Source organism: Chelonia mydas, chromosome 4, assembly GCF_015237465.2.
Source record: "Chelonia mydas isolate rCheMyd1 chromosome 4, rCheMyd1.pri.v2, whole genome shotgun sequence".
Classification (NCBI taxonomy): Eukaryota; Metazoa; Chordata; order Testudines; family Cheloniidae; genus Chelonia; species Chelonia mydas.
In genome coordinates this window covers 81,657,369-81,675,274 of record NC_057852.1, presented here as the reverse complement: position 1 = coordinate 81,675,274, position 17,906 = coordinate 81,657,369, and the positions used below count along the sequence as shown (strand labels likewise).

Sequence of the window (17,906 nt, the reverse complement as noted above, 5' to 3'; positions counted from 1 at the left end):
TTTCCCCTCCTTCCTTAAGAACAATGGCTACAAAGTCTTTAATACAATAATTATTTTAGCTAGTCAGTTTTAAAGGATGGAAAGAATTTTACAAGTAACTAGTCAAAATTGACTAAGGTTACTTCTAAATTTCATTCCTTCCTAGAAATTCAGTAGCATTACTTTAAAATCCATGGAAAATCTGTGAAATTCAATATTTTGCCATTTACACTGTCATGAATTTTCTACAAAAAAAAGTATGAAAATCATGATGTATACAAGGCCCTGTTAATGCTGAATAACCGAATAGTTTGAGTACTTGGCTGGGATGTGGAAGACCCAAGTTCAAATCCCCACTTTGCCTGATTTGGGGCAGGGATTTGAAGCCAGGTCTCCTACTTCCGAGGTGAGTGCCCTAACAAGTGGGCTAACAGTTCGACAGGTCTCCTGTTGGCATAAGTAGCCTCTTCATTAAGTGCTACAGCGCAATAATTGTAGAGAAACCATGGGAAATTGCCAGGAGCAGAAGTGCCAGGCCCAGAGATGCTTGGGAGGGGCAGCCTGGAGCCAAAGAATGAGATAAGAACAAAGAACAGGCTCTCAGTGCGATCTGCAGCCAAAAAGGCTAATGCAATCCTTAGATGCATAAACAGGGGAAGATGGAATAGGTATGAAAAAGTTCTAGTACCTTTGTATGTGGAACTGGTACAATGGCTACTGTGCCCAGTTCTGGTGTCACTGTTCAGGAAAGATGCTAATGAACTGGAGAGGGTTCAGAGAATCAATGTACTACTTCTTAAGTGGCCACAAAGATCATAAAGTGGGCATATTATGCTCGCAGTTGCTCAAAACAGTGAACAAACATACTTTTAGAACGCAGTAGTAACAGAGATCCAATGTCGCAAGCCCTGTTAAGAGAGAATGACAATGATGAAACCTGGAGGTGGTCATGACACCATGTGTAGCTATTGCAAGGTCCTAGTCTGCACCCACTCTGCCGCTGAAAGTACAGAGATAAAGGGATGCCAGGATCCTTAACCCGACTCCATTTGAGTACCTTCAGTAAGCATGACAATAAGGGAAGACTTTGCCTGATTATTCTGAGAAGGCTATAACATGTCGTGCTGACACAGAGCTAATAAGATTCACTCAGTATTTCCCGAGTCCAGACAGTGAATTTGCAGGCTCTGTAGGTAAGAGATGTGTAATTATATACCATTGGCATCTTTGCGCTATTTCTGATGACATTTTTAAGCAACGGTAAGCAATGGGCACTTCTGTAATATGCAGTCAGAACCACACTGCAAAGTTATGAACACAGCGTATGAAGTGTATCTTGTGGCAGACCCGTCCATGTTTCTCAGCAGCTGCTGGCCCAGAGAAGTACAGTTCCTTTTGGAAATACCACCTGGCAGTGTTTCTGAAACAGATTTTTTTTTCTTATTGAAGCGAGAACCTGAAAACCTCCAGTTTGACTAGCTTAGTTTTTCCGTTTGGTCCCTGAATGTAAGAACAGCACATTAGTCACGACACACCCCAAAATTCCCAACCTATAAACTTTTCCCACCTGACAGATGACTGTGGAGCATTGATTAAACATAGCATCACTCTCTGACATAACAGCAACTTAGTGGCTCCTCTATATACAAGGCTTCCATATCAAGTATTTTTCTGCAATTCGCGGCATTACCCTAATGTTAAAACCCAATTCTGAGATCACTGTATAATAATAGTAGTTTTTATCATACTACAGCTCAGGTATGTAATTTAGTGTACATAATTTACTGCTGTCAGAAGGTTATTCAGTCATCCATAAAAGGCACAAACACACAACAAAGACTCAGCAAGGCAAAGTACTTCACCTGGTTACTTTATCCCAGTATACCAAAGCTTTAACACACTACAGTCAAGATGTCTGCATTAAACAGCCATACAATCTGCTAATACATAGTAGTGAGTACGTGGGACATATTCCAAGTCAACCAGTCATTCATGTTATAATAGGCTAACTTCACAGATCCCTGCATGTGACAGCCTGCAGCATTCTATAGGGAAAGATGGTGCACCAGACCGTCAAAGCTGTCTGCATCTACACATCAGCAGGTGTTTTCCCCCACATGAAATTGGTAACCCAGTTACACAATATTTTCCTTTTTGCATAATCTTTCCTGCTTCAGCATAATACTCCTTCTATGGGCGTACATAGGCCCAGCATTACCCAAGGGATTATGGCTACTTGGATTCCAAACATATATTTTTCTTTTCCACCTTCTGTGAGGCGTGGTGTCAATTGCTTTTGAGTAAAATAGACAGCCAAGATTTCTGCGACTAGGTACCTCTAAAAAAGGATGCCGACACTATAGATTATCTGTATTCAAAACTGCATCTGTTTTTGTCTCGTTACTATTGCATACTCCTTACCATTGGACAAAGCAAGTTAGTGAGCTCAATAAAAGATAAGTGACAAAAAAGACATTTTAAACGACTACGGATGTTCTCATTTTTGTGGATTCCCTACACTGATTTATCCTGCAACTGGCATTAAGTGAAAAGCTGTAGTGAAAAGCTGCAGTGAAAGCTGCAGGTACTCCGCACTTAAGGCCTGATCCTGCACCATTAAAGTCAGTGAAAGATTTGCCATTGACTTCAATCTGCACAGGATTAAGCCCTTATAGAACTAGGTACCTAACTCTAGGCCACCCAGTTTGAAAAGTTTTGTCTAGGTAATTTGATCAAGGTCACAGGGGGAGGTGGTGTCAAAAATGGAATGAGGCCCTTGCACAGGGAACGTGCTTCCTCACATGATAGTGAGCTTCCTCTCAACGGGTATTAACAATTAAACCTACTGAAACAGTATATTGTAAAACAACATGTTACAAAATAGGCCTGAATAATGATCAGAATTTTGGACCCTACTGAGACAACTGAAGGGCTCAAACCTGGCTACAGTTTTCCAACCTTGTTGGAACCTCTTATTATGTTAACTAAAAAATTTAAACTTTTTGCATGTCAAGGTCAGTCACAATCCCTTAAAATGTGTTGACACCCACTCTTGACCTTTTAGTGGCCGCCACTTGCTCCAGGAGTTCCGTACATCTGAAAATCTGATCCAAGCTCTTCTCTGCATTCCACTTCTGTAAATAAACAGCGTGCAAGGTGACATTGGCCTGAAAGACTACATGGATAATTAGCACTTAACCTTACCAGATTCAGTTTGGTGGGGGTTCCTTTCAACAATACACTTTGATGTACCATGTGTACTGCCAACAGGCAAAGAAGAGACTAGGGTGCTTAGGTGAAGCTAATGATCAAGTTAGTGACTTGGTTTCACTACACAGCTGAGCCCAGAAGATACAAATGCTTATTGGGATCCTCATCAAAGCATACTTCTTATAGTTCTCCATAGAAGGAATTAGGTAGTGCAAACCAAACGTAAAAGCATACACACAAAGGTAAGAAGACCAGAATAGTAACTTAAAAAAAAAAATCATGGGTCTTAATGCAAAAAGAATGGGGCAACGAGAGCCGGGAGAAGAGAAAGTCCTAAATATGGGGCCGAAAAAATCAGAAGAAGAAGAAAAGCACCTTTCCAAAGAAACTTGCCTTGTTTGTGTTTTTTATATAAAGTGGGAAGGGATGGGCTGAGACCCATGCCAAGGGGAGCAAGTTTCATTCCACAGGGCCCCCTGAAGCAAAGTCATGATTGCCTCAACCTTTTGGTGCTCAGCGGGAGACACTTTAAATGGGGCTTGACTTTCAGAGACTGCTGAGCACTCTCTGAAAATCATGCCCCAAAAACCAAGGCAACCAAAATCCTGAGTTGCTTTGGAAAATCTTAGCCAATATAGAGTTTAAGGCCAGAAGGGACCACCAGATCATCTAGTCAGACCTGTTGCATATCACAGGCCACCAACACCACATGGCATCCACACACTAAACCCAACAAGGGAAATTAGACCAGATATTTACTTATCTACCTCAAATGAGTGGAGGAAGGTTTAATGGAGTCATTTGTTAATGTTTGTAAAGTGTTGGCTAAGTGCTGGATTGTAGTACTAATATATGGGTATGCGCACAACCTATGTGTTGTGATGCTCCACTAATTATGTATTGTTTCCAAATCCCCAGATACAATCACCCACTTCTGAGATTGTGAACAACATGTGACAAGTCATAGTCATGATGCTTAATGCAGTACTGGAAGGTATTCGGATACTACAGTGATGACATGAGAACCTATATGGAATGGAACAGAATAGAATATAATACTAATGTATATGTGGTCCCTTGTGTTAATATTTGTCATGAATCAGATACACACTCATCTAGCCACCCCATATGTGTAAGCCTACTCCTAGCAATTACACATTCATGACATGTATAATCTATAATTAAGTAAATATTCCACGTAGCCCTGATAATCTGAAGACAGCATCCACTCTAATTTACATGTCAGGATTACTCCTTTTCTCCCACTGTGACAGCCTAACCTGCTTCATCCATGTCTTAACCTGAGTCATCCAGGACCCAAAAATAGGATATGAAAAGGGATCCGTTCCACTGGGAAGACTGCTGCATTTGCACTTGTAGAGATGCAACCCAATTCATGTCTCCTGTCACCTATGAGAACCCAGTGATGGGCTCTTGGTCCAATACTATTCAGTATTTTTATCAGTTGTGTAGACGATGATACAAAATCTTTGCTGGTAAAATTTGCAGGTGACACAAACATTGGTGGGGTCATAAATAACAAGGAGGCTAGGTTACCATTACAAAACAATCTGAATCACCTATTTAAATGATCACAATCGAACAAAATGTGTTTCAATACAGCCAAATGGAAGATAATACATCTGGGAACAAGGAATGCAGGCTATACCTACAGGATGGGTATAGGATCTGAAACTGCCTGAGGGTGACCCCTGAGGAAGGCAAGGCCTATCACAAGCTTATTGATGGGCAGGTTGAGAAGTGTTTTGATGGCTGTGCTTAAGTACATACCCATGGAAAAGATATCTGATAGTGGAGAGCTTTTCACAGGCATAACACAGATCCAATTGCTAGAACTGCAGTGAAACAATTTAACCTTGAGATAGGATGCAATTCCTTAGGTCAATTCACAATCACTTAGAGTCTTTAAGGTGAGATTAGACATGTTTTTAAGAGAGATGCTTTAGTCCAGCTTCTGGGAGAAATTGTATGGCCTATGTTTTTGGACGGGTGGGCTGCATGGTCATGGTAGTCCCTTCTGGTTTTGGAATCTGTGAATTTTATGAATCCCCTGTTCATGACCTTCCTTTGTGGGCCAAGAATAGGATTACCTGCACTGCTTCAACATGCTCATAACACTTGCAGCTCTGCATTAAGACAATGACTATAATCGGCTCTCATGTCTCAGTTGGTCACCTACAATGGCCAGAAAAGAATCTCTTTCCCTAATGCATAGTTGGCCAGATATATTTTGCGGGTTTTTCTGCCTTCCTCTGAAATATCAAGAATTGGCCACAGCTGGAAACAGAACATAGGACAGGGTGGACCAGCGATCTGAGATGGTACAGAGAAAATCCTTTTTCTCAGCTGCCTGGTTGGTGTGTGTTTCTCACAGGCTCAGGGTTAAACTGATTGCCACATTTGAGGTCAGGAATGAATTTTCCTTAGGTCAGATAGGCAGGGACTTTGGTGGGGTTTTGGCTTCCTCTGCAGCATAGGAGTATGGATCGCCTGCTAAGATTATCTGGGCATATCTCACCTAAATGATTCATTGCTGTTGCAGGAGACTCACACCCACTGGTGGCAAGTAGGGGCTAGGAACCAGCTCCTCAAAGATATTTAGCTGCCTAACTCTCAAAGAAATCAGTTAGAATTAGGCACCTAAATACTTTTGAGGATATGGGCCTAGGTTCAAAATGGGGATTTAGATTCGGTGTTACAATGCCTGAGGTTAAGGTGCCCTGCCACCTAATGCCTGGGGAGAGTTAAGTGGCTAAGAAGGGGATTCATAAAAGCCAACAAGCGGACCAGGAAGCCAAATAAGCTAGCCAGTGGGAAATGCCTGAGTCCCCAGCCCTTAAAGGGATACTGAGCCTGAAAGATAGTGAGAATGACTCAGTAGCCCAGCAGCTAGAGCACTCATATGGGTGACCCCGGCTACAGTCCGAGCTCCAACGAATATTTTATTTATACAAGTCGAACAGCTTCATTTATTTCATTTCATTTATTATAACATTCATTTATACAAGTGGAACAGCTTCATCAGGACAGACTGAAAGACAACCTGATCAGAACACCCTACCCTGTAGCCTGGTGCTTTGGGCACTCACCTATAAGATGAGAAATGGAGGGGGAGGATTTCAGATCTCTGCTTTGAAGCAGGTAAAGTGGGGATATGAATCCATATCTTCCCCATCCCAAGTGAGTGCTCTAACTCTTAGAGTATGGGGTGGGGGCAGCAGCACCTCCCTCAGCTGTGTTTTGTGTGGGGTACAATCTGGTGGACAGTTACTAAGCATGCCTACCAGATCAGATAAGATAGGAGGGAGACCGCCTAGACTGAGGATCCTGCTGGGGTTTAGATGTCCAGCTGCTCGGCCGTGTCAGAACAGAGGTTGCAATTCCTAGTAATTCATGATGACAATGGATAAGCATAGGGCTAGAGAAAAGCCAGACAATGACTCCGTAGCCCAAACCCTGCATCAGAATATGCCATAGCTCAGAAGCGAGGACACTCTCCTGAATGTGGAGAGTATTTGTGAAGTTCAAATACATTCTCTATATCAGGGAGGGAGAGAAATGAATCCGAGTCTCCCACATCCTAGGAAAATACCCAAACCCCTCGGCTAAAGGGTACTAGGAAGCTCTTTCCCACCCCTTCTCATGAATCCAGCCTTTGTTTTTATAAAAATGCCCAAAACTAGAATGAAAATTTTCAGCTCAAAACATTTTGTTTTGACTCAATTTAAAATCTGTTGACTGTTCAATACACTGAATAATTTCATAATGGTTCAATCTAAAACAAAATGGTTTTTATTTTTTTTTTACTTGCCAGCAAACTTACAAATCCATTATTCATGCAGCTCTAAGTATGATACAGTCTTTAATTACATGATCAACATACTTGTTTTTCCATAGGACCTGGGTATCTCAACAGATTCTGGCCCTGCATGCTAAATTGTTAGAATTATTTGTGCTGGCAACCAAACTTCTTATTTTGTGCACAGGCGAGGCAGATATAGAACCCCCACCTTGTCCTCCAGTACCTGCTCTATTAAGGGAGGGAGGTTACGCTCGACACTACCTCCGTTTTCATTGTAACGTGAAAATCGTGCTGTGTGAACAAAGTGCCAGAAATACAAACTGAACAACAAGAAAAACCCCTTCTAATAATTTGATACTGAGTTCCTTTATAAATGGTTACAATAATTTAAAATGCAGAGATTTACATAAACCTCAACGAGTATCAACTGCTAGCTGATCTTATAATGGCACATGTTTTAGGAGCTTTCTTCTTATAACACACACACTCTTCTCCTCTTCAGCTGGATCCAGATGCCCTTATTTGGGCGAAGTATTAGTTCTCCCACGAGGCTAAGCCCTTCTCGCTCTTGACTTGTTTCCACCCAAAAGCGCCGTAGGATGATGGCTAGAACAGCTCTCTCTTCCATCTGTGCAAAGCGCTGGCCTTCAAATTAAATTGGAACAAAACCAGTAGTAGTTTAGAAATTGTAATTACACGGCAAAGGTTTCCCACAAGATGCAGCATGGGAATAACTGTGCATCTGGTATCACAGATTATAAGCCAATATGGGCCAAATTCAGGGTTGAATGGATGTGCACACACAGGGGAAATGATAGAATTATGTCTATTTTTTATCCTAAAAGTGGAGTGTGCTGGTGTGGTAGAGAGGGAGAGGAATTAGGCAGATGATCAAAGGTTTACAAGAAAAGAGGAGGGCGAAAAAATAGACAGAAATAAAAAAAGAACTAAGCAAAGTGACAAGGGTCACAGACCAGACAATTCGCCTGGGTCTACACTAGAAATTGACAAAGTATAGCTTTGTCTCTCAAGGGCGTGAAAAATCCACTTCTCTGAGGGACGCAGCTATACCAACCTAACTCCCGGGGTAGACAGTGCTAGGTCGACGGAAGAATTCTTTCCTTGCCCTAGCTACCGACTCTCGGGGACATGGATTACCTACACCGAGGGGAGAATCCTTCCCGTCAACATACACAGCGTCTACACTGAAGCACTGCAGCTGTGCTGCTGTAGTGTTTCAAGTGTAGACAAGCCCTTAGCCAAAGATTTAACTCAAAAGAGGTGTGGATTTAAAAAAGTTGTTTTCTGCTGCATCTCACCCTTCCATCAACACCTTCTTGGTACATTGTCTATTCAGACTGCCATCTATCTAGGCAGGAATCATTATGTCTGCAAAGCGTCCAGACTTCTTTGGGTGCTCTAGAAACAATAATTAATTAGCCTGGGTATAATAAATTAGATCAGCTTTCAACACACGAAGATCTGATCAAGAACAAAAAAGTAATCTTTGAGGGGGGTTTTTAATTTTAGCTTCACTTAATATTTGGACTCCTGAGAATATCTACTATAACTTCGCACTGCCGACAGAAGAAGAGCATTGCCAGTGATTCTGTCATTGGGACTGACCCATACAAAATGGAATGAAATCCTGAAAATGAAATGAGATCAGACCCATGGAAATTTACCTTCCTCTCAGTATTTTGACCCATTCAAGGCTGTTAATATAATAGAATAGTGCTTCTAGATGAAGGTTCAATAGAGGGACAGCTTCTCTGACGTCACAACAACTATATAATACATACAATACTCCAAAAGCTCTTTATTTTTGAACACCCATAGCTGTGTTAGGTGCTTCAGAGAAACAATTGCAGACACAGTCCATTCCCTGAACAGCTTACAAGTTTAAGAGTGAACACCCCAGCAATCAGTGCAGAAGACAGAGGAGGGTATTTAAATTTTCCCCTCCAGCCTGCAGGTTAGGATCATTGTATAGCCAGCAAACATATCCCAAGGGAAAGAAGAGAAAGACAGTGGCTCATGTTCTTCCCTAGTGAGTTGTCAGGGTGTCATTGATGGGTTCTGGAGTCTTGAGGATATGTCCAGCCCTCTTGAGCAGAACTGAAGTTAGCATGATACAATGCTACATATGGAGCATGTCCCAACAAGGAGGAAAACAATAAAGTGGGTGTAATGTGGACTCTGAAGAACTCCACGGGAAGAAAGGAAATGTTGTGACAATGATAATGTGAGATACCGGTACTGCTTTGCTGCAGTTATCAGCCACAGGGATCTGAAATCTCCATTCAAATTCATAGGCTCTGTTGTGAGTACTACAGCAAAGGCACCTCCACCTAAGTGGTAAGAAAATAACCACATATGGGACTTATTACACTTTATCATGTACCAATACAGTTTCTGGGTCCAGCAGAGAAGGGCACATATGCATATGGGTGCCTTCCCTTAGAATTCTCAGGGAAGAATCGCTCAGGCCTGAATTCTTCTGGGTCTGGGAAAATCTCCGGTTGTCTGTGCAGCACATAAGGAACCACGATTACCTCTGTTGCCTTTGGTATCTTAAATCCGCCTGCAAAAACAGTATCAACATGCCAGTGAAGTAAGTGGCTTTCTCTAAATGGATACAAAGCTCAAAACCAATTCTTGACTTGTGCATCATCTTGACGGAGCAGATATTTATCATACCTAAAATGATGAATACATACAAAAGGCTGAGAACTACTTACTAATATGGCAATCTTCACTTGTGGTGCGGGCAAAAAATGGAACAGAAGGGAAGAGACGAAGGGCTTCTTTAACAACACACTCAAGATATCGGAGCTTCTTCAAGTCATCCATTGTGACTGGCCGGTCAGAGTTCCCTGATCAGAATCACAACAGGGGTGTGAGAAACAACTGTCCTAATCAGACTAAACACAAGCTAGCTGAAGAGGCTCACAGCTATCTTAAACGATGACAAAACTACAACTGCACCACTGGGCTTGCAGATTTGAATCATTTATCTCAATTTTCATTCTTGCTATGTCCTTAAACTATTGTTATTTATAGTTTGTATTGAGGTAGCATCAAAGACCCCCAGTCATGGACTAGGACCCCATTGTGCTAGGCACTGTACAAATATAGAAGAGATGGTTCTTGCCCAAAAAGCTTACAACGTCAGTACTGAAGTCTGTCACAACTCCCTTAGCATCAAACCAACTCCTAGTGACATCTCTTTCTCCACAGAAGAGTTACAGCACATACAGCGGCAGTAGAGTGGTTTGCCTTTCTAAACCTCTACACAGAAATTAATATATAAACCATATACTGTACCATGCAAACTTACACCCACATCCAAGGAAAGAGTAGAAACTTACCAAACACTTCATCCAATTCTCTGTGAACTTTCTTCTGGGCTTCAGGATGGCATCCAAGTAAGTAGATGACCCAGTTCATAGCAGCAGCTGTTGTATCATGCCCCTAGAGGTACAGATTTATTCAGATGTTCAGATCTGCATTATCCTCATGCATATGAAGATAAATATATACAAATAATTAGGGATATTATAGTGGTGTAGCCTAACTGTTCAGATACTTAAGAAAAGGTAAGACTATATGAATCCATGTAATAATTTGGCACCCAAGACATAACAAAAAATAACCAGTTATGTAATAGGATGGATGGAGACTAAGATAAGAAAAAAGCTAAAACAAATCATAATAATTAATAAGCAGAAGTCCCTTTGCCATCCCTCTTCTATTACTTAGCTTTTCTATGTTGGCTGGGTGAAGGGTCTTCCTCCACATTCAGTCTCTATGAGGAAGAGGTTTGCCATTGCTTCCTTGTAGACATAAACTTGTTGACCCACTAAATTGCTCTGGACAGTCACAATAATTTAAATATTATATAGCAATCTTAAATTCACTATTTTTTTCCTCAGTCAACTGTTGGAAGGGCATTTGCCCTTCTTCACCACTTTACAATGAAATGTAAGTATACCTGACTTTTTAGTTACTCACTATCTTTACTATCCCATGATAAAATATACAGTATTACCATCAATTACCAGAAGAAGGCAAAGAAATTTAATTTTGCTAAGATTATATATTACAAACATAAAACTCATCCATTCAGGTACTATATGCTAAAGAAAACAAGATAATGTTCACTAGCAACAGATTTTAGTACACGAAGTTTAATTTTAATCAAATGTACTCTAATTATGCCATAGAGTAATAGCAACAACAGTACAATTAATTCCACTGCCTCTGGGAGTACAGAGTTACATCATCAGAAAACTGGAGCAGTACAGCAGGGAACCTGACCCAGTGTGATCTTTTCCAGTCATCCTGTGTCACAACGGATCTAAGCGTTATGGAAAGGGTCCAAAGACAGCTGACAAAAGTGATTAGAAGTATAAAGAGATTCATTGTGGGAAGAGACTGGGACCATTCAGTTTAGTTGGAGTACCTCAAACATGAAAGTATCCACTTCTTCTCGAATATCCATGTAGCTCAGTTTGTTCCCTTCATCATCAGTTGCATTGAGAAGCATATCAAGAAAAGCCCTTCTCCTTTTGGGCCCACTTTGTTCACAGTTGTCAAAGTCATCTTTATGTTGTGTGTGGTTCTTTATTTCACGGGCTTTTTCTTCAATAACCTTAGATATAAATAAATCAATATATTATTTTTTCCACAATTTAGATTCCACAATCTAAGTGTGTGGCCACTGCACACGTACTTTAAAATAACTTTTACCCCAGATATTTAAAAAACGATTCTACCTCTGACTCCATACTATGCACTGGTTGGTGATAGGAAGCGACATCTATACCCACCCCCTCCGTATTTGTTTTCCTATTGTACACTGAGTTTGCACAGGTCAGGGTTGTGAATCATGTAGAAGCTGAGTTTTTAAATCCATGCTGGCTCTTTGCTTTGATTGTCCTTCATTTCTGAGTCTTCAACACCGTGTCTCTAGTAAGCAATATTATAATACTGTATAGCGATAGTACATCACACAAAATGCTAATCAGCATCAAGTTGTTACAGAAAGAAAGACAGGATTTGAATGGTAACCCATGTTAAGAACACCATTGTAGCTGGAGAAAGTTAATTAAAATCAGATGTTACTTCTATGGATTTAAAATTAAGAGAAAATAGTGGACTTTTATAAAAAGTAGGTCATCTCCATGTATTTTTTCCTTGCTGAAGTTTATTCATTGGGGTTTTTATTTTTAAGTATTCCATGCAGTCCAAATTTCTATCATTTTCTCAAAATTCAGATCTGAACTGAAATATTTAAGTACTGGACAAAGCACCAGAACAAAGCAGAATGCCGTTTTCAAATATTTTAGCTGTTACAAGCCTTAGGGTGAAGTGCACCAATTATTTTAAAATGTTGAGAACATTGTACGTTAAAGGAATTAGGATGATTCTGTGTGATTTTTTTTTTTTTTTACCACCAATTACAACTAAGTCATACTATTACCATGTGAGGGTGACCCATTGACTAAAACCAACACTCAAGCAACGAGTTCTAAGTCACATTATCTCTCCTCTTCAGAGGATTTCTTTAGGGACTGAATATCATAAATATTCAGTTCTCCTATTATATATGTACCACAGATAAGGTGATGTTCCCAGTGACTGATTCCCTGTCACCACATTCACAACCTGGAATCTCTATATTTACTACATTATTTCTCTCCATTAATGGGAACGCAATAGAAAAAGGAACAACAGGTTACACTGTCAGTAAAACTGTGAAGGATCTTGAGGCTTCTAGTATGTTCCCTTCCTTCTTGGAACATAGGGTACATCAAGTTAGACCAAAGCCAAGGAGACTTCTGTCTATGATGAATGAGGTCACTCATCCTAGGGTAACAAAAATAGCATTGTAATATTTATTTCTGAAAACATATTCACAACATGACTACAAGAGCCTAATAGGGTCTAAATTTCCTGGTACTGGACAGGATGATGCAAGCACTGCTTGATGTTGCAGACACAAACCATTTGGTCTAATCTTTAGAGATGCCCTCAATCCACCTTTAATTCATTATAATGCTCACTCCCAGCTATAATACTTTTCACATTTTTATTTATAGAAATGCTTCTGTCCAGTGAAATCTATTTTCCCATACAAAAGCAGTATTAATTCAAGAAGTTTGTCACTATGAAAAAAAAACCTAGGGTCAACTTTTTCTCTTGGTCACACTAACGTAAATCTGGAATAACTCTACTGAAGTCCACAACATTAATCTGCATTTGCAAAAGGATCAGTCACAAAACAAATCATTGTATAACCAATGCAATGCTTGTTCTAATATAATCTAATGTAGACCCATATGGTCTGATTCTTATGGTCAATAAGGTACCTTTATACTGCTGTGGCAATAAAAAGGGGCTTTTGAATTAGAATAAATTACAGTTACACCCACTGTAAGGTCCCTTTACGCTGCTATGGTGTGACTGATTTATTCTCACTTCATTGTTGTGTTGCACCTCCTGTAGTCTTTTACACTAATGCATGACGAGTGCAAAACATCATCATTCAAACCAGACACCATTTCGTACTCACTTTGCACTGTGTAAATGCCTATACAGGTGCAAATCAACAGTGAGTTGGGCCCAATGTGCTATATAGATTCAATGTCCTCACGCCACCCATAAAGAAGACTGAAAGGAGCTGTGGTGACTAGTCCAAGCAATGTTAGCTATGGAAGGGCTGATTTGCAACTGCAACCTGTTCACACCGTTATAGCAGCTGGCCTTGCGGAGCCAATACAGAGGTCTCCTCTGTGCACATACAGCTTGCATAGGTTCTACCATCGTCCTGCCACTCTACCTCCATATACACTCCCCCATCCCCACACATGGGCAATGCAGGACCTAACTTGCACATCAGCGGGCCTTGTGCTTGGGTGAACTGTTGCTCTTGTGCAGGCCTGGTTGTCCTACCAGATTTTGCTTTCGTAAGTTTTGAGGTGCTATAGCTGGCATTGGCGTTCTCAATCCTTCACCAACAAAACTATAAGACAGACATGAAAGATCTACACTTACTTATAAATAGCACGGACATATTCAGAATCCCTGTTGTTCTGCGCACCAACATTCTTGCCCATTGCAGTTTCTAGGAAGAGAAAAGAGAAATTTTTGAAGAGTACATTAGTGGGGTGGAAAGCCCAAAGTACATTGACAACATACGGCCAGGAGTTGCATGAAAGCATTGCAGTCATTTACATCCTCATCTCATGGCATTTCTCTTTTTTTAGAATATGTACTCTCTTTGAGTCTAGTCCTAATATTCCTATTCCTTTTAACTCTCCCTCAGTTTAGATTCCATGTCCCTGTTTTACCCCATAACACGTTTGATTGTTCAGATAGACACAACATAATTAAAACAGAAAAGATGTGTTCAGTGTTGATAATACAAAAACAGTGGTACAAAACCAGCAGGGCTTTTTTGTCAATTATCACAACAAATGAAACTGTAGCATTGTGGACAGCTGTAGTCTCCTCATCATTTACAGGACTTTTATAGCAACTGTTGAATCATCACCAGGACTTACCACAGATTATATCCAGGGCACAGAGAGTGATGTCTAGAAAGCAATCAAAGGGCTCTTTGTCAACATGCTTTTCAAGTTTATCAACCAAAATACTGGCTTGTTCGTTCATAACTTCTAGAAAATCAGCTAAGATTGTGAAGTGGAACGTGGGAGTTATCATTTTCCTTCTGGAACGCCACTTATCTCCAGTGCTACAAAATAAAGAGTTGGAAATTAAATATAAAAAACCTCACCAAAAAGGAAACAATTAATCATCTACCAAACATTTCTCAGAGAATAGGATTCATCTCCCACAGAGCTGTTAAGGTGATGGGACAGAGACTGCCCAAGTATACGCTTCTGTGGTCCCTCCCCGCTGCAGGGAGCTGTTCCTATTGCAGTGAGACCAACTAGTTTCGTTCCTCCCATGAACCTCTTTCAGGGTGCTTGATCCCAGCCTCCCAAGCCATCTGGCTCATTCTGGGTCGGCCAAATCTACTTCACCTCCCCTCTCCTGGGGTGCCACTGATGCTTCTCCAGGCCCCTCTCCCAATTACTGCTAGTCTTTAAGGTATGGATGTGCTTGGTCTTGTACCATCACAACACCGGCTGGCCAAAGGAGGCAGTGGGCTTCTCTTCTTAGCTACTCTAGCCTGTCTGCTCCTTATGCTGAATCCCTACTGCAATCTTAAGAGGAGACCTAGCCTGTGTCTCAGACGGTTTCAGCAGGGAACACAGCATCTTCCTGTTTTGAGCAGGGGAGCTCACAAACCCCCCACCCCTAAATCGCTTATTTTTAAATGTCCCCAAACTCAGCATTTCCTTGAACTGACCCTCCTTTGTCTACTGAGTGAAAGTCAGGAACACAGCATTGCTGAGATCCAGCCACAGTGTTAGTTCATTCTGAGTCTCTAATCAGCAAAAAATTATGGAGGAAATAATCACTAAAATATTTACAAAAGATCTGAAATGGCAGATACCTGCATTACACTTGTGCTTCCAGAACAGCATAAGTAGGTACTATTGCCCTGGGGGAGGAGTAAAGTGGGGCCCAGCCAGGGCCACCCCTCCCTCATGAATGGTATCCCCAGCACTGTACAGGGGAGACATCCCCGGTGGACATTAGGTGCCTTCCCTTCCCAGGCACATGTCCGCTGGGGCAAAAAAACAGCAGAGGAGCCAGCCAGAGACTGAAGCCAGCAGAGCAGCAATGGAAGCAACTGAAGCAGGCACCCAGAAACACTAATAATATTTTCCATAGCTTTGACTGGACTTTCTCTGCCTTGTGGTGACTGGGGGAAGGGACTGGAGCAAACAGCCAACATCTCTACTCCTCAGCCTCCCTCCACATCTAACCTTCCCCATATACCTTCCTCCCATCCTGCTTCTCATCTGCTCTGTCCCTCTCATCACTCTCCTTTCCTGCCTTTTCTGTTGTGTGAATCTCCTCTTAGCCCCCTTCAGAAAAAATCATCGCACTAGTATGACATCTGTGCTTCCACATTATTCACTTTGCTTGTGGGTCATATCCCTTTCCCTCACCCTGTGTCTGTCTTGTCTACTTATACTGTAAGCTCTTCACGGAAGGGTGTATCTACTGCTGTGAATGTGTATGGTGCCTAGCACAAAGGGGCCCAAGGCATTACCCTAATAATCATGATTCATAATAACAACAGACTGTCCCTTCAGCAGAGGTATAAGTGTGTATAATTGATAAATACATAAACACACCACCTTTGATAAAGCACATAAATCCAAGCTGACTGTGAGTCAGGTTCTGTCTGCAAGCTTGCTTTTCATTACACCCCAGCAGCTGCACTTAAAGTTCTAAGAACATAAATGAAGGCAGAATTTAATAATTCTGAATCAGATAACTGGCAAGGCGCTCAGGGTGTGCTTCACAAAGGGAGTTAAGTGCTGAATTCAGATACCTTGTGCAGAATTTAGGTCTAGATTCCTTCAAGTACAAAAGGCCCTAATAATGAATGCAATGTTACAGTGGTGGCTAAGGAGCTGCTCTGTAGCTTTGAAGGGTGGAGAAGGATTCTCCTGCTCCATTCCCCCACATAGTGGTGCTCAAGATGTGCACTATTCTCCTTCTTTTGAGCCCCAGGGTTTGAAAATGAGCTATGTTTATTGTGCCACTTGCTCTGCATCTAAGCTGCTTGGTAGTCCTGCTGAGGGGCAGTGTGGTCCAGCCGATCAGGTACTAGAATAGGAGTCAAAAGACCTGGGGTTTTGTGCCGCTGTTCTGCTAGATGAACTTGGGAAAGTCACTTCACCTTTCTGTACCTCAGTTTCCCAAAATGTAAAATGAAAATAATATTTACCCTTCTTTTAAAGGCTCTTTGAGATCAACAAATTAGAAGTGAGACATGAGAGGCAAGTAGAAGTAGCAATAAAACACACACAAAAATATTCAAAGGATGGAAGGAAGGGGAAGTAAATGGCAATGAATACAAGTTAAAAATGTAGGCAACTGATATACGAAGATAAAGAAATATATGAAATATCAATGTCCAAATGGGTTAGAGACAATAATAAGGTATTTTTTAAACATATCAGGAGCAAAACAACCCTGTCAGGTAGCAGAACATTGCTAGATGTAAATGATTTAATTGTAAATACTGATGCAGAAAAGGGAGAAATGTTCAACAGATATTTCTGTTCTGTGTTTGGAACCATGCAGCAGCCTGAACCCATTACACACAATATTGTGGATGGAACAGAAAGGTCAACGTCTATAACAAAGGAGGATGTGAGGAAGTGACACTCACCTCTCACGAGCACCCCTTCTGGTTGGATGTGTCTACAGTCTTTCAGTTCTGGTGGCCTCTGCTGGTGGTTCCTCAGGTGGTTTTTCAGTAATTCAGCCCTCTGGCTGAGTCACCCACACTGTCTATATGTGAATCAGAACAGACCCTTTCCAGGATATACAGTCCACCAGAGGCCTGTCTCTCTATCCCTTCCCGAGCTCAGTCTCTAAGTAGTCTCGGCCCTGGTATCAGTACGTGCCCCTGCAGCCCTCCCCAGACTCAGTCCCAGCAACTAGCCAGGAGCTCCTTCTTAGCTCCCCCAGTCACTGCCCAAACTGAGCTGTCCGTTGTCCTGCTGTTCTTTCAGACAGCCAGTAACCTGGTCCTCTCCCTTCCAGCTCCACCCAGCAGCTGACTGCTCTGGGCCTCTTGCTCCTTTTTATATTGCCCTTCTGGCCCCTGATCGGCTGCTCCAGCAGTCTCTCTGATTGGCTGCCTTCCTTGCAATCACTCCTAGGCTGCTTGGAGTACTTCTCTTCTGACCCTCTCTGGGACGAGGTGTGGCAGGACCCTGAGGCCTCCAGCAGGGGG

At 41.6% G+C, this 17,906-nt stretch overlaps 1 protein-coding gene across 2 annotated transcripts in view; it reads right to left on the bottom strand.

Annotated features, from left to right (window-relative positions):
* Positions 1–6,979: 6,979 nt before the first annotated feature.
* The window catches only part of LOC102943258 (cytochrome P450 4V2), a 28,231-nt gene continuing 17,304 nt past the window's right edge, over positions 6,980–17,906 (bottom strand). For both annotated transcript variants that reach the window (XM_037897662.2, XM_037897663.2), the window contains exons 4-11: positions 14,581–14,771; positions 14,072–14,141; positions 12,757–12,883; positions 11,478–11,666; positions 10,384–10,486; positions 9,754–9,888; positions 9,417–9,596; positions 6,980–7,657 (exon numbers count right to left, since the gene is read on the bottom strand). In XM_037897662.2, the coding sequence (XP_037753590.1) occupies positions 7,485–7,657; positions 9,417–9,596; positions 9,754–9,888; positions 10,384–10,486; positions 11,478–11,666; positions 12,757–12,883; positions 14,072–14,141; positions 14,581–14,771 (1,168 nt within the window). In that variant the 3' untranslated portion in view covers positions 6,980–7,484. The remainder of the gene's footprint in view (positions 7,658–9,416; positions 9,597–9,753; positions 9,889–10,383; positions 10,487–11,477; positions 11,667–12,756; positions 12,884–14,071; positions 14,142–14,580; positions 14,772–17,906) is intronic.